At 38.4% G+C, this 25397-nt stretch overlaps 2 protein-coding genes across 2 annotated transcripts; both read left to right on the forward strand.

Annotated features, from left to right (window-relative positions):
- The first annotated feature begins 1618 nt into the window (after positions 1-1618).
- Positions 1619-12051, forward strand: LOC131470617 (cAMP-dependent protein kinase type II-beta regulatory subunit). The gene is made up of 11 exons (XM_058646549.1): positions 1619-2133; positions 3134-3169; positions 5165-5217; positions 5335-5418; positions 5603-5709; positions 5848-6001; positions 8616-8717; positions 8809-8883; positions 8974-9042; positions 9139-9274; positions 10641-12051. The coding sequence occupies exons 1-11, from the start codon at positions 1863-1865 to the stop codon at positions 10772-10774; spliced, it is 1221 nt and encodes a 406-aa protein (XP_058502532.1). The 5' UTR covers positions 1619-1862; the 3' UTR covers positions 10775-12051.
- Positions 12052-12461: 410 nt separating this feature from the next.
- Positions 12462-20862, forward strand: hbp1 (HMG-box transcription factor 1). Its single transcript, XM_058646438.1, has 11 exons — positions 12462-12541; positions 15310-15460; positions 15552-15732; positions 16163-16283; positions 16421-16535; positions 16920-17038; positions 17423-17579; positions 17747-17891; positions 18601-18888; positions 19678-19819; positions 19905-20862. The coding sequence occupies exons 2-11, from the start codon at positions 15388-15390 to the stop codon at positions 19920-19922; spliced, it is 1359 nt and encodes a 452-aa protein (XP_058502421.1). The 5' UTR covers positions 12462-12541; positions 15310-15387; the 3' UTR covers positions 19923-20862.
- The last annotated feature ends 4535 nt before the right edge of the window (positions 20863-25397 follow it).

The following is a 25397-nucleotide window of genomic DNA, read 5'->3' on the forward strand; positions in this document are numbered from 1 at the left end:
ACAAAAATAAAGATTATGCAGTGCACATCCAAATAAAGTCTCTTTACTGGACTGCATGCTCGCTGTGGATATGTGCATTTCAATGAAGAGTTTGAAAAATAGCAGCTGACCTGCAGAAGCATTGCATTACAGGTCATGGACAACATATCATATGCTCGCCTGAGTGCAAAAATGTGGTGCCCTCTTAATAAAGGGTGACAGATATGGGACACAGCCGGGGGAGGGGACTCACTGTGGAGCCACACAGAGACTGATAACGGTGGCAGATAATAGCTCTGCTCTTTTGGTCATTCTTTTCTTTTTCCAAGTGATTCCCTGCTGTTAACCTGTAGAACCTCGCCTTTATTTCTCTTTTCCCTCTGCTCACCATCCAAAGGTTAACTCAGTACAATAATCCCTGTAAATATACACATAATGGTTGTTGCAATGTTGGTAGTTTCTGTCTTTTTTGGGGGGAATTTAAGCTGAAATCACTGTTGGAAAGGGTGTCGGATTTTACACGCTTGGTGTACATGATTGGTCTATATGGTATTTTTTTTAATTATACATGTACTGGTTATTTAAAATCCCAAAACCTCATTACCTGTCACTCTCAGTGAGAAAGGCTCACCAAATCCCCAAATCTGTGGAATATCATGTTTTACTACTACAGGCCAAGAAGATTTTATTTTTGTCACCAAAGCTGTAAGGAAGTCTGCTTGGCAGAAGAGTGGCAGCAGAATCTGGGATAAGAAATACGGTCTAATATAATTGTTCTATTTAAGGTACAGTTCATAATGAAAGCTAATGAATGCATTTAATATATTTTCTTTTTTACCTGTTTGGTCCCAATATATGACACTGTAAAAGGCTATTAGTTTTCCCCATTTCTCTGTTGTAATTCTCTGTTCAATAATCTACAATTGCACATCAATATCACACATACACACATATTTATACACACATATATGTATAGGCATGTGTATTTATGTATGTACTGTACATATACATACTGTACATATATGCATACATGTGTGTGTATATGTATACATAATATGTGCAATACACATATACATATGTATAAATATATACATATATACACATGTGCATACACACGTATATATGTGTGTATACATGTATACATATATATACACATACACATATTATGTGCAATACACACATACATCTATACATACATATGTGTGTTTATATATACACTGCATACATACAGTATATGCAAACATACATACAGTATGTGTGTATTTATATATACTGTAATGCACATGTATATATACATTTGCACATATATACACATACATCGTGTATGTGTATATATATACATGTATATGTATACACACACAAACATATTTAAATGCATATTTTGTACATTATTATAATATTCTGAATTGATGTGTAGTCTTGTGAGACGATATAATGACAGTAGATTAATAAAATGATAGAAATGAAACTTCTATGATGGTCTATACATCAATATGTGTCAATATTTCCCTCTCAGTAAAAAAAAAATATCCATATCTGATTGATCTTCCCGACGGTTTCTCTAATTTGTATTTTGCGACTGACTGCAGTTTCATATACGCAATCCCTGGATAGGTGGTTGCCATGGATACCTGGGTCACATGCGTGGGTTTCCTGTAGCCAGAAGCAGCAGAAGATGCTCAGACCAAAAACCCAGAGCCATTTTCATTCAAGGAAAAGAGACGATTCGCAGCAGATGGCTCACTGACTGCGTGGACTGACAACACCCGTCTGATATATCCAGCTTTTTTGTTTTAAACCACAGGCTGTCCGCGTGCTTTTGGGGGGGTATTTGAAATCCGCAGTAAACCGGTGTAGTCCACATTAATAGACTGATCACAGGAATGAGTATAGAAATTCCTGAAGGACTGACGGAGCTGTTACAGAGCTTTACCGTGGAAGTTTTGAGGAATCAGCCCAGGGATTTGCTCGAGTTTGCGCTACAGTACTTCACCCAGCTGAAGGACCGTGAGACCAAAGAGGCCTCATTTGGCAATGACCAAAATTCGGCCCCAAGACCTGGGAAAGCGGTCAATTTCATTGACGAAGCCATGCAGATCGACTCGGAAAACGGAGAGGAGGAGGAGGACGACGACGATGACGAGGAATTCACAGGTAGACGAGTATAATAATTATGATATCATGTGCGGAAGACTCCGAGCTTATAAGGTAATGTGAATTGTGAAGCATGTATCTGTGTGTGCACACAATGATGCTCCAGCGCGCGCCACCTTGCATCCATCCGTCCATCCACGGATCGGCTCGGTCATTTGCCATATATGGTCATACAGAGGCTGAATGGTGCTTTTCCTCTTCATCTTTGCACACACGTTTCCGTCAGAAGGACGGCGTAACAAACAGCTGCACAATCGAATGACAAGTGTGCGTTTTGCATTGCACCTGTAGGTTATTTGTGTGTATTTTCTCGTGCAGCAGGCGCGTGCAGGCCTAATGGGCCTAACCCTCGTTATTGATCAAAAATATGACAAAGCAGATTGAGACCTCAGCCTTAAACCTCTGATGCCATGTTCAGAATGAGTAAATGTGCCTTTTCAGAGAAAGATTAACTGTGCTTGCAGCGTCTCATGGCCACATCCAGCTTAATAAATATTGCTGGACTGCCACAAGGTGCAGCAAGTAGCATAGCAACCTAGAGCTCTGATACAGCATCCCAATTAGTGGAGAGTCTACTCCACCATACAAGAGGCTACACAGTGTTAGAGAAGCACTTTATTCAGCCTTTAAAATAAACATTGTGGTTGTGTCGATCCTGCAACCTCTCACACAGTGCCTGCATTTTATTATATTGAGCATCCTCAGATGAGACCTCTCTAATGTTTATTTCATACCAGGCTATTGTGTTGGAGGTGTGGAGTCTTTTTTTTCTCCCTCATTTAAATGTGATTCAAAGAGGCCCAACCACCTTCAAAGCAGCTGTCCTTCTTCAGGTTTTACTCGTGTGAAAGTGGCTCAACGGCACACGCTGCTGCACATGTGCCACTGCAGATATAGAGCTTTAACATAATCCTTTCCAGTAATAATTGAGTTGCTCTAAGACAGATTTACTTCATGGTGAAATATAACCTGCCTAATGTTGCTGTAAATTCTTTTGCAGCCCCGGTAATAAACAGATTCATCAGGCGAGCATCAGGTGAGTTGTGAGCTGCTTCCTGTTTCAGCTTCCTGTTAAACGTCTGCTCTGTCAAGAGGGAAACCCTGGACAGTGTCAGCACTGGAAATGTACCCGAAAAAACTTATTCAGCACATGAACAGCGAGACTGTGACATTTTTGCCACCTGTCTTGTCTCATGGTCTAATAAGTAAAGGAATAATCTGTAAAAAAAAAAAAAAGGATTTACTCGTTTCCAGAACCTGGCTGGATAGTAAGTAGTCTAAAATAAAAGTCTATAATAAATCTAAAATAAGAAGCCAGACCTAATATCTTAGTTTGCTGTGTGCCTATAGCACCTGCTGCTGGGGATCCCTGTCACCTGTCAATGTTTGGCAACCTACCTCAAGCCTGGTTAATAATATCACTATATGACTTGGGCGGGAGATGTAGAAAAGCACTAATACACACCTGCTCATGGTAGTAAGATTGTAGCATCACAAGCGTGCGTAAAAGCAAGTGAAGCAGGCCTTTTTATTGGTAAATATGGGAATTGACGTTCCTCAGAACAGGCAGCAGACTAAAATGAGGGTAAAGGACGTTTAATTGAAATGTTGAGATGAGGTGGTGTGTGACATGCAACACAAGGGTCCCTCCGCTACGATCACTCAGCTACGAGACACTTTGTTTTCGCTCCCATTTTCTATGAATTTAATGAAAAGATGTAAGATTTCTCCTCCCCATTTGTAACCACGCCAGCCCAGGTTACCCCACATCAGGTGAATGAATGAATGAATGAATGAATAAATGAATGATCATGCTGCTGGTTTGCATGCAAGCAGAGTGGTCAGAATGTAGCAGAGCAGCTCAGCTGAGTGTTTCTCTGCTTTACTGGAGTCTTGACCTGACTGCAGTCCACTTTCTGCCAATGTCCAGCAACTTTGCATAGCCAGTGAGGAGGAGTGGACCAATATTTCACAGGCCACAATCAATAACCCGATCAACTCTGTGTGAAGGATATGTGCTGGGCTGTGTGAGGCAAACGGTGGTCAAACCAGATACTGGCAGATACTGGGTCAGATATGCTGCAGAAGACTTACCCTTAACAAGTTGTGTTATTACAAATTGCAATTTTTACATAAATATTTGTAAATGTTCAGCCCGAGTTATCAATCTCATTGACAAGGGTTAATGTGATAACACTGCAGGACACACGAGTCTCTCAGCAAGAAGTGTCACAGATAATATTAGCAGCATGGATAATTTGTTGACTTGTTAGGCACCCATGCAGGAACAAATGGTCTGACATTCATGTTACTCCTGCAACAAAAAGCAACAAGAAATCTAAATGTGATTATTATTCCATGTAATTTCATTTAATTTAATCGCTGAAGTTATTCCAAAAAATTGACTCCATTCTGGATCTCAGGAACAGTGGCAACAGTTTCACTTATGGTGCCAACAAAACCTGCTTTAACAGTGAATAACTCAATGTCTATAATGTACATTCTATTTTACCTTTCTATAGTGTTATTGTTAACATCTAAGATCATTCTATATTGTACTTTCACATACTGTATGTGGAAATGCACGGTTATTGTTTATTACCTTTATCTTTACTGTCTTTGCTTTTGTGACAGCGGGTCTTATCCCATCCCATGTTATCTTAACCATTAAAACCACAGTGAACTCAGATGAACAATAAAGCTACGACTGTAAAATGACTTGAACCAAATACGACTACAAAGACTGAAACTTGAATGCGGCATCATCCACAAACCCCTCAACGCGCCACAATATGAACAAGATATTATATTTTTTAGTAACAGTCTTCTGCAGCAACAAGTCGATAAATTGTTCAAATAAGGAGCTGAAGCAAAACGAAATACACTGTGTGACAGTAACTGATAAAACACAGCCATAACATCATAACAACAGAAGGGTTGTAATGTGTGAGAGACAGACATGGTTGAATCTGCTGTGTGGTTGTAACCGCACTGTTCTTTCTTTCATTCATTTATTTGTTCAACTATGCAGTTTGTGCTGAGGCGTTCAATCCTGATGATGATGAGGAAGATAAAGAGCCAAGGGTAGGCCGTGTTTCATACCGTCATCATTTGGTTTTCCAGTGAAAATCCGGAATGAAAAAGAGCACAATAGTCCGTGCGAGTTCCCTCATTGTATTGGGTGTGTGTTTTATTTTGCAGGTGACTCACCCAAAAACCGATGAGCAGAGACAGAGACTACAGGAAGCATGTCGGGACATTCTCCTGTTCAAGAATTTGGACCCAGTGAGTGAATTTTTCTTTTAGCCCTCTGTTGTTGTTGTTTGGAGAGGATGGCCTGTCACAGCCCTGTGCACCCTGCATGATTTTCAATTAGCTGTGCACTTGTACAGCAGTTGTTTGATATAATGACTGCATGAGTGTGAAATTCAAATACTGACAATGCTGAAATTGTAAACCCACCATACAGGAACAGGTATCTCAGGTGCTGGATGCCATGTTTGAGAAGCTGTGCACAGAAGGGGAACACGTTATTGATCAAGATGATGACGGGGACAATTTTTATGTAATTGAAAGGTACATGTTGTTGTTGTTAAAAAAGGTCATTTTGAAAATGAACATACAAGACATTCTGTAAGATTATTGTTTCTCGTGGACTATAAAATAAGAGCCCTCGAGATAATGCTGTGTTTATATTTCCCTTTTTTTCTCCAGTGGGATGTTCAATATTTATGTGAAGGTTGACGGTACAGAAAAGCTGGTGGGCTGCTATGACAACAGAGGCAGCTTTGGAGAACTAGCGTTGATGTACAACACCCCCAGGGCGGCCACCATAATCGCCGTCTCACCTGGAGCCCTTTGGTGCCTAGTGAGTTCACCGTTAAATCCTCATGCAGGAGCACAGTTAGCTCCATGTCTCGCTCGATGACAGCTGTCAGGACGTGGTGTAAACATTCAGGTAGAATGTGGCAGTTTTGTTAACACATCATCTTATTGGCACAACACAATGAAGACAACACACTGAATTCAACTATTGAGAGATAATGAATCATACCACTGGATACAAGTATGATTAGAATTAGAATTATTTTAAGAACTGTGGCCAGAACAGCTTTTTTTTTTCTTTTTTTTAATATTCAGATGCGACTAAATCTATTTCTTCGAGGTACCTGCTTTGTCATGTCTGTGTAGTTGTAGCTTTTTTTTAACTGATCATTTGAATCTGTTAACAAGCAACAACACACTTAAAGGAATACTTCACCGAGCTTTGTATTACTATAATAGGGGTAGTACTTTTGAAACATTGTGCTTCCTAACCTCAGTTTCCATGTAATATCTTCATTGTTTTTTTTGTTACGTGCCCACCAGTGGCCCACCATCAAGTCACTTGATCCGAGCCTTGGTCCGAGGCTTGAAACTGCAACGCTAATTCTGCACTTTTTAGACCCTCTCGTAGGGGGACGGGACCTCATTCTCAGAATGTAAACAGTGTCCGCCATCTTTACAAACAGGACCAAGTGTCACTGGTGGGCACGTAACAAAGAAAACAATGAAGATTTTTCTCAACTCAGGGGAAACTGAGGTTAGGAAGCACAATTTTTCAAAAATACTACCCCTATTCCAGTAATACAAAGCTAAATGCAAATTGGTGAAGTATTCCTTTAAGTGGACAAAAGATAGAACTGCTGAGCTCTAGGCAAAGCCAGGTCGTTTTTTTTACGAGTCTAGACTCGAGGTGCTATACAGAAACGTTTAAAACAACACGGACAGAGTTGAAAGAAATCAATACAAAAGTTGAAAAATGCAATCCAGAAGAATGTTGAAAAGACGGCGGCAAAATACACTTAAACCCTTATGAAGAATAAAAGTGTCAAAAGATGTAAAAAGGAGTAAAAAGACGTTCAATGCCAATCAATTCTTTAATTTTGAGTCACACTGCTCACTGACCTCGTCATTGGAGGTAAATGCCTCAGGTGGTGTTATAGTGTTTTTATTTAAAATCTGGTTAACAGTGACCCCTACTACAAAATCCTTGTAAATGTCTATTATTATGAGGATACACCCCTTCCAGCCAGAGAGTGGAATGGCTTACAAATAACTCTTAAGGCTGGATGCTCTCATCTTAAAGGCGGCATTTAAAGCTTTTATCATTGACTTTTTTACTGGTCATTTGAATCTGTCAATAAGTGTCCACATCTGTTTAACTAACCACTTAAGTTGAAGAAAGATAGAACTGCTAAGGGGCTTCTGAGCTTTAGGAAAAGCCAGGTCGTTTTGTGCTGTACAGAGGCGTTTAAAACAACACAGACAGAGCTGTAAGAAATCAATACAAAAGTTGAAAAATGCAATCCAGAAGTAAAGTTGACAGCAAAATAAATTAAAACAAACAAACAAAGATGTAAAAAGGGGGAAAAAGACAAGAACATTTCTTCATTGGAGGTAAATACTTCAGGTGGTGTTAGTGTTTTTTATTTAAAATCTGGTTAACAGTGACCCCTACTGCAAAAGCCAGAGAGTGGAATGGCATACAAATAACTCTTAAGGCTGGATGCTCTCATCTCAGATCCCAGAGGTGGCTTTTAAAGCTTTTATCATGGACCTTTGTAAAGAAAAATGCTGCTGTCACTCAGACTACTCACCCGTCCTGTCTTCTTTGGCTGCTCGACACTTTAGCTGTGTCTTTGTAAATGTCTTGTTAATACGTTTACTTGGTCTTGTTTGTTTAAATCTAATTTTGTTTAGTTCTATAGCCCCTTTTCTCCTCTCCCCCAAAAGGCCCTGCCTTTTCTCAGGCCGCAGTTACAAATAAGAACTTGTTCTTTATCTGCCCTTCCTGGCTAAAGGATAAATAATAACAATAATAATAATAATAATGAAAAGATTAACCATCTCATGTAGGGAGGTCCTTACAAACAAAACACAGAACAATGACAAACACTACATACACATTATATAGAAAAGAGAAAAACAAAACTACATCTACCACTAAATAATGTATAATAATATAAACATAAAAATATAGAAATTTATATACCTACAGGAAAGTATATATTATAAACAGTCTCTTGTATATGACATGTGATTATTTAAAACAGTTACATTGAAGACACGCGTTTTTAAGTAAATAAAAGAAGACATGGCTCGACTGTGATCGCGTTAATGATTCCTGTGTGTTTTAAACATAAATGTTATATTTAATCTGAAGAATATTAATGCATTTTTGTGTTGTGTTGTCTTGAATGTTGTATCATATCAGTGATTGTGTACGTTATCACCAGCCAGTCATTATAGTGAAAAACAATGACTTTGTGGATTGTTTTCCCATTGCATTGCATACTCTAGTACAGTATGACCGTGAGTCCAAGTTGTGTCTTCAAAAATAGTGAGGGCTTTAATTTAAACATTTCATTTTTGACATATATAAATACATTGTGTAACGCATAAAATTGTATGCTGTGTTTTCCTTTAAATTCCCGTTTCAGGATCGTCTGACATTCAGGAGGATCATAGTGAAGAACAATGCCAAGAAGAGGAAACTGTATGAGGCGTTTATCGAGACGCTACCATTGCTCACATCATTAGAGGTTAGAAGAATGGCTTTGTCCTTTAGTGGAAAGACACTGTCATGTGGTTTTACTGAAGCTGTTTTCAAACAAATTGTCTTTTCATCCACAGCTCTCGGAGCGAATGAAGGTTGTGGACGTGCTATCCACCAAGGTGTACAACGATTCACAGCAGATTATTGCTCAGGTGATGAGTCTCTTTGCATTTAACTACTTTATATATCGTTTTTTTTTTGTTGCCGCTAATTTTCTTTTGCATTTATGATTTGTCTTACAGGGTGATTTAGCAGATTGCTTCTACATTGTTGAGTCTGGCCAAGTTAGAATCACCATGAAAAGAAGCAGAGTAGGTTTGCCCAGTCTCCCTTTAATGTTTGTGTGTAAAAACAGCTTTGGTGGCGTATTGTGATTTAATATGGTGTGCATTCTTTTGTCATACCAGACAAAAAAAGACCAGGAGGAAGAGGAGGTGGAAATTGCAACGTGCTCAAGGGGCCAGTATTTTGGAGAGTTGGCACTTGTCACAAACAAGCCCAGAGCTGCATCAGCTTATGCTGTGGGGAGCGTAAAATGCTTGGGTAAATTTTTTGTACATGTACATTTATAATAATAGGTGATGTATGTAAAAATATGTACAACGGCAACTTTTAGCATTTAAAATGGTTACTGCAGTGGGGTTGGCAAATTTTCAGAGACATGTAAAAGTTGCACTTACTGTTTACTTGGCATTACATTGTGTTCATACACGTACACATACAGTACATAGCTGTCCCACTGTCTGCATTCATTTTTATGTGTCAGCAACAGCTGTAGATTGAAATTGAAAGTGTGTCTGCTTGAGAGCAGCAGTGACAATAACAGACATTATATACTTTAAATTCCCCTGGGTAAAGTCTATTGGTGCTTTTCTACTATATAGTTCAAGCACGACTCGGCTCGGTTCTACTCATTTTTGTTGTTTTTTTGCATTTCCATCAGTGATAGCACCTGGTCCCTGGTGCTGTTTTTAGTAGCTGCTCTGGCGAGGTATCAAGTGAGCTGAGCTGATACTAAAATGTGACGTCGACAGACTGTCGGCCACTGGTTGGTCAGAGAGCGTGGTCACTGGATGAGCGCGACGTCGGGTCAAACTAAACAGTGCCAAACTATAGATCAGTTTAAAAATCCTGAAAACGTGGGTTAATCTCCAACATATAACAAGAACATTTCTAAATTCTCAATATTTCACAATATTTGCCGAATCACAACCCGTTCCACCGTATTTCAGTTCAGTGTCTGTGTCAGACGGAGTATGTGCTCTGGTCATGCAGGAAGTACTGAACTAATCTTTTTAATTAACTGATTTTAATGATTCAGTACTCCCAAAAGGATGTACTATAGTAATGTAAAACGCCTGATGACTGATAACAAACTGTGCAGAGTTGAGCTGTGCTAGAACTGTATTGTAGATACTGTATATGTGCCATATGAGACAGAGGGAGAGAGGAAATCATTGACACTAGCATGTCTGTTGTCAACTTTCTCTCCTCTTTCAGTCGTCTATATAGTAATATGACACTCTTTTAGACTTTTTGGAGGGGTATGGAAGCTTTTTGGTACAGTATTGAGTATACAGTTCATTATTGTTTGGTATTTCCATCACTTAGCATCTAGCTGCTCTCTGGTTGCTCTGCTGCCATCCTGTGTGTTGAAAAACAGACCAGAACATCAAATCAAAACAACTATTTGTGATATACAGGCTCCACCATTGTCATCAGAGAAGCCAGTATTTCAATTGAACATGTTTATCTTCATATCTTCATTGAATGTCTTTATATAATGCATAACTTACATATAACACCTTTAAATCTTCCAGTAGACCACTTGATATTTTACATTTCTTTCCCTCAACTGTTCCTAACTGTTCTGTTCTGTGTTTTTTGTTGTTTTTTGTTGTTTTTTTAGTTATGGGTGTTCAAGCCTTTGAGAGATTGCTGGGCCCATGCATGGACATCATGAAGAGAAACATTGCTAACTATGAGGAGCAGCTGGTCACTCTGTTTGGAAGTAGCCCTGAGATTGAGCAACAATGTGTTTAAGACAACTCCAATTAACCATGAATCAGTGGATGAAAAAAGAGGCTTGTGTGGATGTTTTTTTCCCCATGATCACTTGAATGGCTTTTCTTAAAAGAAGTGTGAGAATCCACTAATAAATTTGTGTATTAGGTCAACAAAACACATTATGTTAGGTTCCCATGTGAGACGGAATTTGCCACAAGGTGTTAAAACTAAATAAAGCCAAAGCTGCCGTGCTGAACGCTTGTTTAAATTAGATGTCTCACAACTCTCACCTTAAATCTAAATGTGTACATTTCACTCGTCAGTGATGCATTGTTTGTTTGTACACTGAACACTTTCCTTAGCTCTCTTCTTATCTCCACAGTGTTATAGTTACACCTACACTATAATATTGTTTGTGAATTATGACGTATTATTTGTTAAAACCAGATGCCAAAGCAAATTTCTTACTGGATCTTTGTGAGCAAAAATACACATTCTGTAACACTGGCAGCATGTTGTGCACCGGTACAGGAGCGCTCAACACCAGGGAGGGTCAAAAATGTGTAAAGGAAATGGATTTGAATTCTGTTTAGAATTCACATTTTGATCACAGCAGAATGTAGACTTGGCACTATTGTAACATTTTTACATGACACATTTTGCTTATCATAACATTCAGTCCCTTCGATGCATTTTCATATACATAGAATTTTATTGGCCTAACCCACGCTTTTTTTTTTGCATAAACCCCAAACAATTAAAAAAGCTTTCAAAAAATCAACAAACTTCAGAGAATTAGCTGATAATTTTCCAAGACTATGTATAGCCCCTCCTTTAATTTAATAAGTCACCACACTAGAATAGCCATTATAGGCAATGTCCTGAGACAATTATCTTTCCCTGTGTCTCAGTGTCAATTTAAGTCCGTTTTTGTGTCAGTGAAACATGTATTATATTATTATTATTGTTATTACAACAACAACATTGATTTTTGCCGTCTACCTCTGCCAACAACTTATATACTCTTTTGAAACACATGTTCTGATGCTCCTCCAAACAGGAATCTGAAGTACCCCCTCTTTTCCTCCCTCCTTTAAAATGAATAACTGACATTTTCTGTATTTAGTCTGTAGTTTATTGCAGCGTTAGCTGTTTGAAGCTGGTTTAACATTTAAATATTATGAATTTATTTCTCCCCCTTTGTGCAGGTAGTAGGCTACTGGTCATTTATGAGGGCATATCCATAATACTGGATGTACTGGAAGTACTGTGTGTTTCACTTTTCATGACAATAAATTAAACATTTTTATATACTCAGCGTGTCACAGTGTGATTGTGAATATTAGTAAGAGGTATTCGTTTTTCATTCACAAATGTTTCACCATTCATTCTTTGTTTCACCCATTACAGTCAGCCACTTGTTTACCAACTAGATCTTGTAGTGAGCAGTTCAAGCGCATGTAATTACGCGAGAAAAGAAAAACATATAATCTAGAATGAAACGTGTGCAAATACTTTTTCTGCTGCAGTTGCAACATTGCAGATAAATAATACACCATGTATTGTTCCTGTTATTGCCAATCAGCTGTTACTGGGTAGTAACAGGCGTGTACTTTCATCCAATGATACGATGATAAACAAACATGGCTCCGCCTTCCCTGTTTTTTTCCACACCACCGACCAATAAGATGACGAGACCTTTGTGAGTGACGTTCTCGTCCACCAATAGAAATCCTCCTCTGAAAACATTCATTTCCACCCCACCAGTGAATGCCAGAGAGTTTTTTGATGGCGACAGGTCTGGTAAGTAGAAAGTTGGCTACTTTTTCTTTAATTTTAAACCTTAAATACATCGTTATAACTACATTTTAACACGAAAGTCGTGGCATCCATGTCTTTGTGATACTGTCGCGATGTTTTAACAGAGCTGTCACGGGTTTATTGAATGTGTTCTAGCAGTTTGTGCTCGACAGTAAGGATTTTTTTCCTCTCGCTATGACGGTTGTTGTTCTGGTGATAAGCCCGTCTTGGTGCAGAAAATGGACCGAAAAAACGCCACTCGCTCGGTGGAATTGGCTTCGTGTTTTGTAGTAAACGTCGTTGTAAGGCGTCTGGTGGTTTCGTGTCATTCATTTTGAACGGGGCACAGAGGTTGCGTCATGCCCCAACTTGTTGACATTCTTTTGTTTACAGTGTTAGACCCGACGGCCTGTGAGTTTGAGACGAGGACACTGCTGCTGCTTTTCGGGAGTGCGAAAAACAACAAGCACACGCTTCGAACTGTCCTTTTGGACATACTTATATTCAAGGCACGTTATATAAACGGATTGTTACCAGTACATCCGCGTTTACGAAGCAGAAGCGATGGTTTGTCTCACCGTGCAACGGACATCGATCCATGTCAGAACGCAAATGAGCATCAATTCTTCTTTTTTTAGAAATGACTTTTAAAAGTTCACGGTTTAAAAAAAAAAAAAAAAAAAAAGATTGTAAACCATTTACTGTGTTACAAGTCATACATATAACATAATCACGACATGCACTACTCCGCTGTGGCTTTTTCTTCGCGTTTCCTGTGTTTTCTAGTGTCTACATGTCACCTCACACGTTCGTTGTATGTTATTAATCACTGAAAATACGCAGCTGTGAATGAATGAGATCCGCTGTTGCGCATGCGCCACATCCTTTTAAGTTTATAAACAAGGCCTCCACGCAGCAGTGGAGCACGTGACCATTCTCAGGTTCACTGCGGGTGGATACAGAGACAAAGGAGTCCTGACTGCCTACTCTTTTCATTTTATTCAACAAATACATGACATTTAATTTAACGATTTGATGCTATAGTGTATATTGATTTGTTGTTGTCACACATATTTTGCTGTTAGTATGTCATTATTTCACAGATACTGTTTAACAGCATTATTAAAACTCAATGCTACAATCAGAAAAATTTACTCAAGTACAAATTGAATTACTGGATTAAAAATCTGCAAAAAGTAAGAACTACTCAGGGTGAAAATTACTTTCAATAAAGTTTCTTATTTAACAGCAGGTAGGGGATTATAGGTTATGCTCATGTCATGTTTAAAAAAAGGAGACAAGTATATGAATTATTTTTTTCATAAACGATTAATCTGTCGATTATTTTCTCGATTAATCAAATAATTGTTTGGTCCATAAAATGACAGAAAATGTTAAAAAAAACGTTATTCGGTTCCAAACCTGGAAATGATGATGTTCTCAAATGTCTTTTTTTGTCCACAAACCAAAACGATTCAGTTTTAATGGTTTCTTTGTTATATGGAGCAAAGAAATTAAGAAAATAACCACATTTAAGAAGCTAAAAAAATCAAATCTTGTTTCAATAATGAAAAAAGCTTCAAACCGATGAATCGATTATCAAACTAGTTGACAAATAATTTAGTAATCAATTTATAATCGATTTAATTAAGGAATTGTTTCAGATCTAATATGAATATCAGACATGTTTATTTTTATTAAAGGAACACCATTACAAATTGAAGCACAGTAACAAAACACAGCATTGAAAACATTTATGGAGGTATAATATGGTATGGTAAACATTTTCAAACAATACAACCATGCAAGGTGGCATGAATTGTGGATTCTGTAGACCAGCATTCTTTTCTTCCATATCAGGTAAAACAATGGTCAACAAAAACAAATTCAGTGGAATTCCACACATTAACTTAAACACATTAACATAAACACTTAGGGCTGAAACAAATAATCAATTAATCGATTATTAATTGATTACTAAATTAATCAACAACGTTTTTTTCATGATTCAAGATTTCTGATTGTTTCTGCTTCTTAAATGTGAATATTTTCTTAATTTCTTTGCTCTGGATAACAAAGAAATCATTAAAAGTTAATCATTTTGGTTTGTGGACAAAACAAGACATTTGAGAACATCATCATTTCCAGGTTTGACAAACACCGATCAAAATTTTTTGATTAATTGAGAACATAATCGACAGATTAATCGATTATGAAAATAATCGTTAGTTGCTGCTCTAGAAACAATATTTGGCATTGCTACACATTTGCACAGTAGATAAGGGCCAACCTTTTAACTTATTAATGGATGATTTAAACTAAATAGCTAAGCACAAAACAAAAGTACAATTTAAAGATTTAAAAATAACTTGTGAAAGTACTCAAAACACTACTCAATTTCAGTAACATGAGTTAATGTGGACACTCTAAATTGACCTTAGGTGTGAGAGTGGATAGTTGTTTGTCTCTATGTGGCCCTGTGATGGACTGGTGACCTGTCCAGGGTCTACCCTGCCTTTCACCCAAGTCAACTGAGAAGGGCACAGCGCCCCCATGACCCTCCTGTGGAGGATAAAGCGGTAGAAGATGGGTGGATGAGTAAATGTAATTTGTTAGTATCCACCTCTACTATGCAACTACGAATAACTAAACAACAATAATAGCTAAATTCATATTAGTTGTGGAGAGTTCTAATTAAATCAGCCTTGTCAAAAGAAATGTGCTGCAGTCTGAATATGTTTCTGTTTTTTCTTTTGGTTTTGCACCAGCAGATGTGGCAGAATATGGTGTTGGAAGCAGAGTGAACTGACCTGTAGGACAGGAAAAGAAAATACGAGAACCTTGCTGGAATGGATGAATCCTTTGATCCACTCAAGTGTCACGAAGACCTGCCTTCCTCACCCGGGTGCCACATGGATTATGGTAAAAGGCTGCATTAGCAAGAAGTCATACATTCTGCACTTAAGCAGCATGAACATTATGTTTCTTATAATATTACTTTTATTTTCTTTAGACGATATGCCAGAGCTGCAGGAGGTGGAAGAAGACCAGAGGTCTCCGGGGATATTTCAGGTTGGTGCCGAAGTGTCTCACCAGGAGCTCAGTTGCTCCCCCAGCACCAACTGGCTCACTGAACTGGCCAACATTGCCACCAGTCTTCAGAGCCCTTTGCTGAAGGACACTTCACTCAAGAGGTTTGTACAAATATGCTGCAATGATGTCAAAATGGCAGTATGAAAAACATTTAGTGCTAATGTTTGCATATATTAATGCAAAGAAACACGTATAGAGCACTTAATAGCAAGTACAAACTAGTACAACTGGGGGAGGGGGACAGGATTAACCACTTGACTAAAATGTTCTTCTGGATCCTCCAATATTTTTGAGTTGCTCAAGATATTACACACACTTCACAGTTAACTTGGCTAAAGATCCTAACAAATAACATTCAGCTGCTAACAAATCATTAATAACTTCTTTGTTTTCCGTATAATGTAAGAAATAATGCTCATGTCTACTGATCAATAACTCCAGCAACATCGTTTTTGTGTAATGTGAGTACATGAAGGGTGTGTGACACAATAACTAACTATATATATTTTATACAATTTTAATTTTCTCCAGATCATCTCCAGTCCACATCTTTGGCAACAGTAATAGTTTACATTCCTACGCCCGTCCCCCATTAGCCAGCAGCGCACCCAACCCGTCCAGAGGCCACCTCAGGGAGCGCAGGCGTGTCAGGGTAACCTTTCACTTCAGCTTCTAAAAGGCATTTATGTCTGTAGAATCAATGGTTATTTCCAAGTAAATTCATTATGCAAACTGACTTTCTGTATTTCACCAAAGTCACTGTATGATGTTTTCTTTCATGTATCACAGGCCAGCAGTGAATCGGAGTCAGGAGTTTTCTCAATGTCCTCATCTTTTTCTGATGATGAAGACATGGCCTGGTCTCACTCGTGGCCCTCCACGGCCTGGCATTGCTTTCTGAAAGGTGCATGCATACACACGCATGTACACATCACATGCTTTCACTATTGCACATTTACATGTTCACTGTTAGTTTTCATTCATGTATGTTTTCCATAATGTTTGAAAACAGATATTATCATTATTTTGTATGTTTTTCAGTAGACTGTCAGAAAAGTAATGATTATGCCTTTAACTGCTCCATCTGTAACCTGCATGGGAAAATGTATTAAAACAAATGTTTTGTTTTATGTTTCTGAATAATCCTCCTGTAATAATGAACCATAAGACACATGTAAATAAATATTGACCTCTAGTGTCCAAATAGCAGCATTGCACCCATTTGGTTTCAGCCTCTTGTATTGACACATGTCTTTTCATCACGCCGCATTGTTGTGTTGATATTCAGGAACTCGCCTGCGCTTCCATCGTGGTCCTAATGTTGAGTGGCAGGAAGCGGATGAACTCCGGGATTCAGATGATGACTCAGATGATGAAACCATGATGCCATCTGCCTTATCTCTCAAGGTTAGGCAATGAGTTATGACTTCACTATGTTTTCAAAATAATTTCACGAGATTTTTTTATGTTCTGGAAAACCATTCAGTCGTGTTGACTCTGTTGATGTTCAGTATTGCTGCATTGTTGACGACATAAGTGGTTGTCTGTACACTATCTATTTCAATGGCTTACAAGGGCCACAAGGTGGCAGGAATACATAAAGTAAAATCTCATTGATGCATGAATGAGTCTTGAGACAGGTTCTTGCTCATTTTCAGTGGTGAAGTCATTGTTTATAACAGGAAACTTTTTTTTTCGGTTTTTCTAATAATTCCACACCAGTTTTGGGTTCATTTAGCTCAACATGTAGGTGAGTAAAAACTTCATATTGGCCTTTTGCTTCATTTTCAGAGATATGGTTCACAGGGGCTGAAGTTGGTCAGCCATGAAGAGACTGTATCTTTTGGCCAGGCAGTTCTTAAACTGACCTTTGACCCTGGCTCACCTGAAGGCCGTCATGTAACAGCTGAATGCCGTCTAGATCACCCATTTTTTGTTAAAAATAAAGGTAAAGGAAAGTTTTATATCCTGTTCAACAGTATTAAGAAATACACTGTGAATGTACTTCATGAAGGTTAATCTGTCTGTATTATGTGAAAAAAAAAAACATCAGATGCCTGTGAATTGTCAAAAGATGAAACAAGTAGTATTTAATTTAACATCTGTCTTTTTTAGGATGGTCTTCCTTTTATCCAAGCCTTACTGTGGTGCACCATGGGATCCCTTGCTATGAAATGCAGCTTGGTGATGTGTGTCTGCCACCAAACCATCCTGATGCCATTAACTGTGATGACTCAGTCGTCTTTGACACTTTCAGAAGGTACGCTGTTCTTGATAATGTGCCCTTTCTTTGACACTATGCTTGTTTGCTTCTGTTGATCCTTGTCTGAATGTATCCAGTAATCCAGTATGAATTAACATCGTATAGACTTGAATTGACGTGACTTTTGGCTTGTAAAACAAATAATTACAACATATACAAGACAATAGATGTTTTAAAAAGATATACAGTACGACAGTGTTTTTTTTCAATAGAGCATATTTCCTCCCCGTTATTTTCATTTAGTTGATACTATTGAAGTAAGGATCAGCAAGTACAATATTTGGTATCTGTATTTGTGCTGTGTGTATTTACTTTGAGATTTAAGTAGGAAAAAGGCAAACGTGTGGCAAGAAGGCAAAAAAATTTATTTACAACAGCATCGTAAGTGTTTATTTCTCCCTTTATAGCAGCAAAATACTAACCATGTTTGTATTTGTTGGAGCATAATGTTTGGTTGGATGGTAAATATATCACCACAACATTGACTTAGTTTGTGAAGGTGTTAAAAGACGGTATCAACACTCAAGGTTGTGTGTAGTAGTAAAAGTGGTAGTGAACTGAAAATGTTATGGTGCAGTGCAGCAGAAATTTTAGGTCATTTTTAAGATAGTTTGGGGAACAAACAGCAACTGCAGAAAGTGTAAGTGCAGATAACACGAAAGACTCGTAATATCTGCCTCTCTGTTTTTCCTTTCCTGTCCTGCAGTTACGACTTCACACCACTAGATTCATCAGCAGTGTATGTTCTCAGCAGCATGGCTCGTCAGCGCAGAACCTCCCTGTCCAGCGGTGGTGCTGTCAGTCCAGACTGTGACAAACTCGAGCGCTCCAGCTCCCCACAATCCTCAATTAGTAAATCAAATAGAAGCCACACCTCAGGGACAACCAGTGGTTCCACGCCAACAAAATGCAAGCGGCCAATGAATGCCTTCATGCTCTTTGCCAAGAAGTACAGAGTGGAGTACACACAGATGTATCCTGGGAAGGATAACAGGTAAATATGGAAGCATTTTTATGTCAAGCAGAAAAAACCCCATACTTATGCTATAGTCACATTACCATGTGTGGACAAGCAATGACAGGATTGTTAGTTTGTTGTCTGGCTATGTAATGCTGTAGTAATTGCTATGATGGTGCAGTACATGCTTCTTTAATCATAGGGGACCCAATGGAGAGCAGACAGCTGCAGATTGTAACAAAGCTGCAATTGTCCAACATCTGCCTTTTACTGGAGCGAACGAGAGCAGCACTAAAAACTGTAGAGCGAGAGGTGGCCACAGCCTTTAGATGTTCCCATTGGGAAATAAACGCATTATAATACAGATCAGTCAGAGAACAAAAGAAGACGGCTCAATCTTTGTGGAAGGCTGCTTTGATTTGTGATGTTATATTTTTCCTGCGGACAGCCCATTGTGAGACAGATTGTCTCATTTAATGTTAACTGGTTCCATTTTAGTGATTGATTCGTAGCCGAAATATTGCCAATAAACTTAAATGAATGTAGACACACTGGCACAGTGAGACACAAGTCCTGTCTCACATCTGGATGAGGTGTTTTTATGTCAGCTCAGTGTTGGATTTCCAGTCACAACATTAGTGAAGGTGCATTTTTTCTTAATATCTCATTTTGGAAGCCAAAGATGTGATAAAGTGTGTCCATTGTGCTCATGTTGCCTTGACATAAAGAAAACAGAAGATTGTAAAGGATAAGACGCTGAGAGACAGATTCTGTTGAAGCAAACACCGAAATTCGTCATTAACTGTCTCAAACGTTTCACTTCAGAGCCATTAGTGTCATCCTGGGTGACAAGTGGAAGAAGATGAAGAGCGAGGAGAGGAGGATATACACCATGGAGGCCAAAGCTTTGGCTGAGGAACAGAAAAGACTCAATCCAGACTGCTGGAAACGCAAGAGAACCAACTCGGTAAGGACTGAAGTCACACACCTATGATATGAATTGACTATTAATCCATGTTGTGCAGTTACATTTACTTCATGTCTTTCAACAGGGTTCCCAGCAGACTTAATTATCCTCCAGAAACCCCGGCTGCTGGTGTTTTGGCATGTAGAGGAGGTGCCGGACAGAGTCTGATGGACTGCTTGATGCCTCTTTGCTCTCCTGTAGTCTTGATACTCAACTGTGATGCTCAATTCACTTCCTTTTTTTTTTTTTCCTCCACTTTTTTAACCTTGAAACATTATAGAGACAAACCAGAGTTATGAACTATAAACAAAACATATAATCTAGTCACTAACTAGTGCATATATTTTCTTATATTTTTAATGTCAACGATGTCTTACTCCCCTGAATTAAGAATGACCTCGCTCGCATTTATTTCATGTTATTTCATACTCAAGGTTGAAAAACAATGACAGCATGTGGTGCTATGCTTCAGTGTAGGAGGAGTTGCAAACAAACAAGTCTCTATTTATAATTGTCAACGGGGGAATGTTAGGTAACTTTTCCACAACTCTTCATATTGATTATATTTGTAAGATTCAATATATTGCACAGATTGGTAACCCTTTCATACATTTTGTAATACAGTATATATTCTGCAGCTGAGCTATGGCTAACAGTTTGTGATACTACCCTGGCAAGTCTTTAGCTCCACCACCTGGCCATGTGATGAGAACGCCTTCAGCACGTGGTGGGTGGGTTTACACTCGGTCACAAAGCACTTCAGGCCTTCACTGCGAGTGCTTATTTCTTTTGCACTTTATATAAATATGTAATCTAATCATATACAACCATTGTATACTGATGGCGAAACCTTTTGTACAAAACAGTATCTTTGTAGTTTGCCGTTTGACATGGTCCCGGCACGGTCGCCGTGATCTGCTTTCAGGTTGCAAATGAGTTTTAATTCCTTTGTTCATAATGTACAGGTATCACAGCCCAAACAACCTCTTGCACAAAATATCCTTGTATCATATTATAAATAATTTTTAAAACTTGCATCTTAATCAAGTGTTTGTTTACTTTTTTCCCCCTCCCACAAACCGCATAGTGTTATCACAACCTGAGGCGATGCTTAGTTTTTTGTGTGATTACATGTTTCAGTATGTTCAGCTTCCTCCTAGATAATTTAGTGTGTGTGTGTGTGTGTGTTAACTGACGCTCAGAACCAGGCAACAGTTTCTCCCTGAACCTTCATGCTTTAATCTCTCTCCTGATCACATCAAAAGCATCATACATAGATACTAACAACACCTCCCAATTAGCAATTACACTGTAGGAGGTTTATTTACTCATCGAAGTTTTTAATTAAATCTTACGTCTAATGGCTCCTCTTCCACTGGCAACAAAAACAAAACATCTAAAAGAAAATTAGATTACTAATAATGTGTTTTAAATGACCACTTCTTTCTTTAAATATCTGATGTAGCTTAATGCGAAGGATACGTCTTGGTGCTTATTGTCTGTACAGTCATTAAGAAATCATGAGATCATACACAATATTATCAACACTATTTATTCAATGGTGAAGCCAGAGGGCGCTGTAACTCAATTTTCTCCTTGTGTAGTAAGAGCCATGTCTCTTCTTCATGATGAGGGTCTAAATCTATATTGTAATGTTCTTTTCTGTAAAAGGATAATATGATTATTGGGTCGACGCAGAGGTGAATGTCCATACGTACAGACGACAAAGGACGAACCTGAAGCATGAGAGGCAATTCCACATGACAGTTATCAAGTCATATGACATTGACGGTCACCATGAAAACACAAAAAGTAACCGTGGTCCATCTGTCCACAGACTTTCACAAACGAGCACTTATTATGGTCCGTCACTGAACTAAGACAGTTTTTCCTTTTTTTAATTTGCCATCCCTAAATATACAGGATAAGATAAATGACTTCTGTATCTTAACATTCTTAACAACTAACCATTCATAAACCATATTGTAAGCTTAAAAACATGCCTGGAATGATTTATGGACAATGAGTGGTTATTATTTTTATGTTTATGAATATCTTGAGGGCCTCGCTTGTCTGCAAGTAGAAAATGGTTTGTCTGGAAGCACGAGATGAATAGCACTGCATGCCTCATGAAATAACAATGATCAACACCCTGCAAGCCTTTCAAGCAGGGAATCTAATTATAGCAGCCTAACAGGCAACTCCAAAATGATCTGACTTGAATACTTTATGGGGTATTTGGGGGGGAAAGGGAAAGTTGTGTGATTTGTTGTGCTTCTGGCATAAGTTTCAGCCATAAACTGTACGCGCTAAACAGAAAGCAGAGAATGGCACATGTTTGATCACTAATTAAAAGCATTTTTCAAATCTTTTCCACAGTTTTGCAAATTAAAACAATGTGTCCCTGTCATTAAAGGTTGATCACCGAAAGAGGCAGCAGTGTTATGTAAGCACTAACTGAAGATGCAGTGCTTTGATTTTCTGTGAGTGCTGTACTGAGGTTTAATCAGAGCTTACCACGATGCCTCCTCAGCTAACATCGGTAAAGTACCAAGTATCAAGATTCTGTATCTAGGAAGCAATGTTTAATCTTAATTGTGACGTGCTAGATTTCAGAAGGAGAAGACCATTTGACAATTAAAGGAGCCAGTGATAACAAAAGAAAGTGTGACAATAGATGGAAAGTGAGACAGGCCTCATCACTGCTTCCTCTTAAATCAGAGGCTGCACCTTAATCAAGGCTTCCTAATTATAGGCAATTAGCTTTAGTTATTCACTGAGCGATGTCAGACTCTGTGCCTCAGTTAGAGCAATGTGTCTGAAAGCCATCTATTAATGGCACTTTGATATATTACAGAAGCATGTCTTCATTTGCCTGTGACTGTTTTCTTTTTTTTAAATAGTTGCCGTAATTGTTAAATGTTCGGCCTGTGAATGCGGTTTAATTAATCTTATGATCGTATAGCCAAAATATGAGAGCGCGGGGATAAATGAATTGTTACCATGTGGTCGAGAATTATTTGCATATCACATCTGATACCAGCGAATCCCTGTGATAAAAATCAAAATTGTTTAAATGATTGAACACTACTTTTATCTTTATCAGTCTGTGACTGATGGGAAAAAAATCAAAAGAATCTAACACAATCTGAGGCTGTCACATTGGCCAGTTAGACATAAAAGAAAGATAAGAGTCACATTTATTCAATGAAAGTCATTTATTTGTGTTGCTAAAATAGTCATTGTGTGGAGAAGCGTTGTCAACAGCAGTACAGACAATGTTTATTCTGACTGAACCCCTTTTTTTCCCTGACAGGCTGTACAAAATACAAGCATTATCTATTATCTAGAGGCATGAGAAGATATTTAAGACACGTGTACAGTGTGAGGCTCTTTTTTTCAGGAAACTGAATTGAGTATTTTTAAGACCTGTAGATACCCAGTATAGGAATAGACTGCCGATCACTCGTAGCATAAAGTATATATAACAAATATGTATTTCATGTCCTTGAACATTTGTCATTTGAGCGTGATTTTGTGTCAGTTGACATTAAGAAGAAGACGGTAAAAAAAAAAAGAAAAGAGAAAGATAAGTGGATTTCTTTCCTCTCCTACTCAGCCTTCACTGGCAGCGTACTGGCACCATGACATTCTGTGAAGTGCAGATCACACACAAGAAGCAGCGGCTGCTGCAAAGAGACTGTTGCAGTGAGGAAACACTTGTTTTTCCTGATTGGGCCAAACCAGTATTTGTATGCATTCAACCATGCAAATCAATGTTGATTTCAGATAAACAACATACATGGACGCTTGGTGTGACACTTGAGCTCTCAGCGACTCATGTCACAGTGTATGTACTGACTGAGGTACATTACTGTTCACCAAACATTCTGTTAAAATGCAGGCAAAAAAAACCCTAAATCGGTGGTCAGAAGCATCACATAATTCACAACGCACATACTGTAAACAAGAAAGCATTTCTCTGCTCTTTTGTCTCTTTCTGTCGCCAACTATATGCCTTCAAACTGCCCACATCGCTGTCTGCCTATTACTCTTTCCCTTGTGTTTCGCAGCCCTAATTGGATGGTGTGTGAACACAGTGAAAAGGGGGGAAAATCATTACATTTCTTGGTCCACAGGTTTCAGGCAACACAGGACTGAATTGAATAAACCCCTGCTGATAGAATTTGCACTTTGGTCTGACAGCCGAGCAACAAAACAGCAAAAGAGGACAGAAACCACATTAAGATTCACACAGCCGGGGACACAGCCGCTGCACGGCATAATAATCCACACTAATGCTCATACTGTAGATGCTGCTCTGGATTACAGAGTCATAAACATGAGACACATAAAACCACCTACATGTGAGCTGTGCTGAATTCTCTATCATAACTATGTGACCTCGCTCTTAATACCATCATGCTGATAGTGTGGATCAATTAACATGGGATTAAGTTTAGAGTAAACACTAAGATAGATAGATAGACCGATGGATGATGGGTAGCTAGCTAACTAGATGGATGGATGGATGGATGGATAGATGGATAGATAGATAGATAGATAGATAGATAGATAGATAGATAGATAGATAGATAGATAGATAGATAGATAGATAGATAGATAGATAGATAGACAGACAGACAGACATCTTTGAGACACCAATAAGACTCTGGCCAACTGTAGGGTTACACTGACCTCATTAACCTGATCAGGTGTCAGTGATGAGTCATCAGTACAGATGAGGTTCATTGTAAAACGCTCTCATTTAGTCAAAGTTGAATGACACGCTCGCCCTCAGGTCACAATATAGTCAGGAATTAACTGAGGTTGTTGAGGCCATATGAAGACGATCTAAAAAGGATGACGATGTATATGAATGGCTCCATTTATAACAAAGAAGTGATTATGTACAACAAAATTATTATACCCAAACTTTAAGGTAATATTATTGGTGATATAACGGCATCTATCTATCTAGCGTAATACCCTGAAACACTATTGTGGGGAGTTGGATATTAAAAATAAAAAAGTGCGTCCTCAGAAACCTCAAAAAGGCACAGACAAAATTATTACAAAAATAAATAATCCTCACTCTGCCCAATAAAAAAAAATGTAATTTCGGTGCTCCCTAGTCATTGAAGTAGTGAAGGAAATTAGAAAAGCAAATAAAATATATTTATACTCTGCAGATGATCATAAAATGAGATGCAATGAGTTTTTATTACTGCCTGTGCATTAATTGATTCATATTTAAGATTAGAAATCATAGCCATACTTCAGATGGCGACTCGAGCTTTCTACATATACATATACATGACTGAAAACAGTAAACAGAATCACCCTCAAATGCTCATTTCCTGCGTCTACTGTATCCAAAGACACAACTCAAGCTTTGATAATGTAATCAACGTTTCCTGGAGATCAATAAACCAAGAGAAAAACAGCTAATGAGACATCAAGACATGACAGAAGAGACGGAGAACTGAAAAGACAAAGAGTCAAATACCCAACTCCCTCTCTCCCTCTCTCCCTCTCTCCCCCTCTCTCTCTCTGGGTGAATGGGAGGTAAATAAAT

Source organism: Solea solea, chromosome 12, assembly GCF_958295425.1.
Source record: "Solea solea chromosome 12, fSolSol10.1, whole genome shotgun sequence".
Lineage (NCBI taxonomy): Eukaryota > Metazoa > Chordata > Actinopteri > Pleuronectiformes > Soleidae > Solea > Solea solea.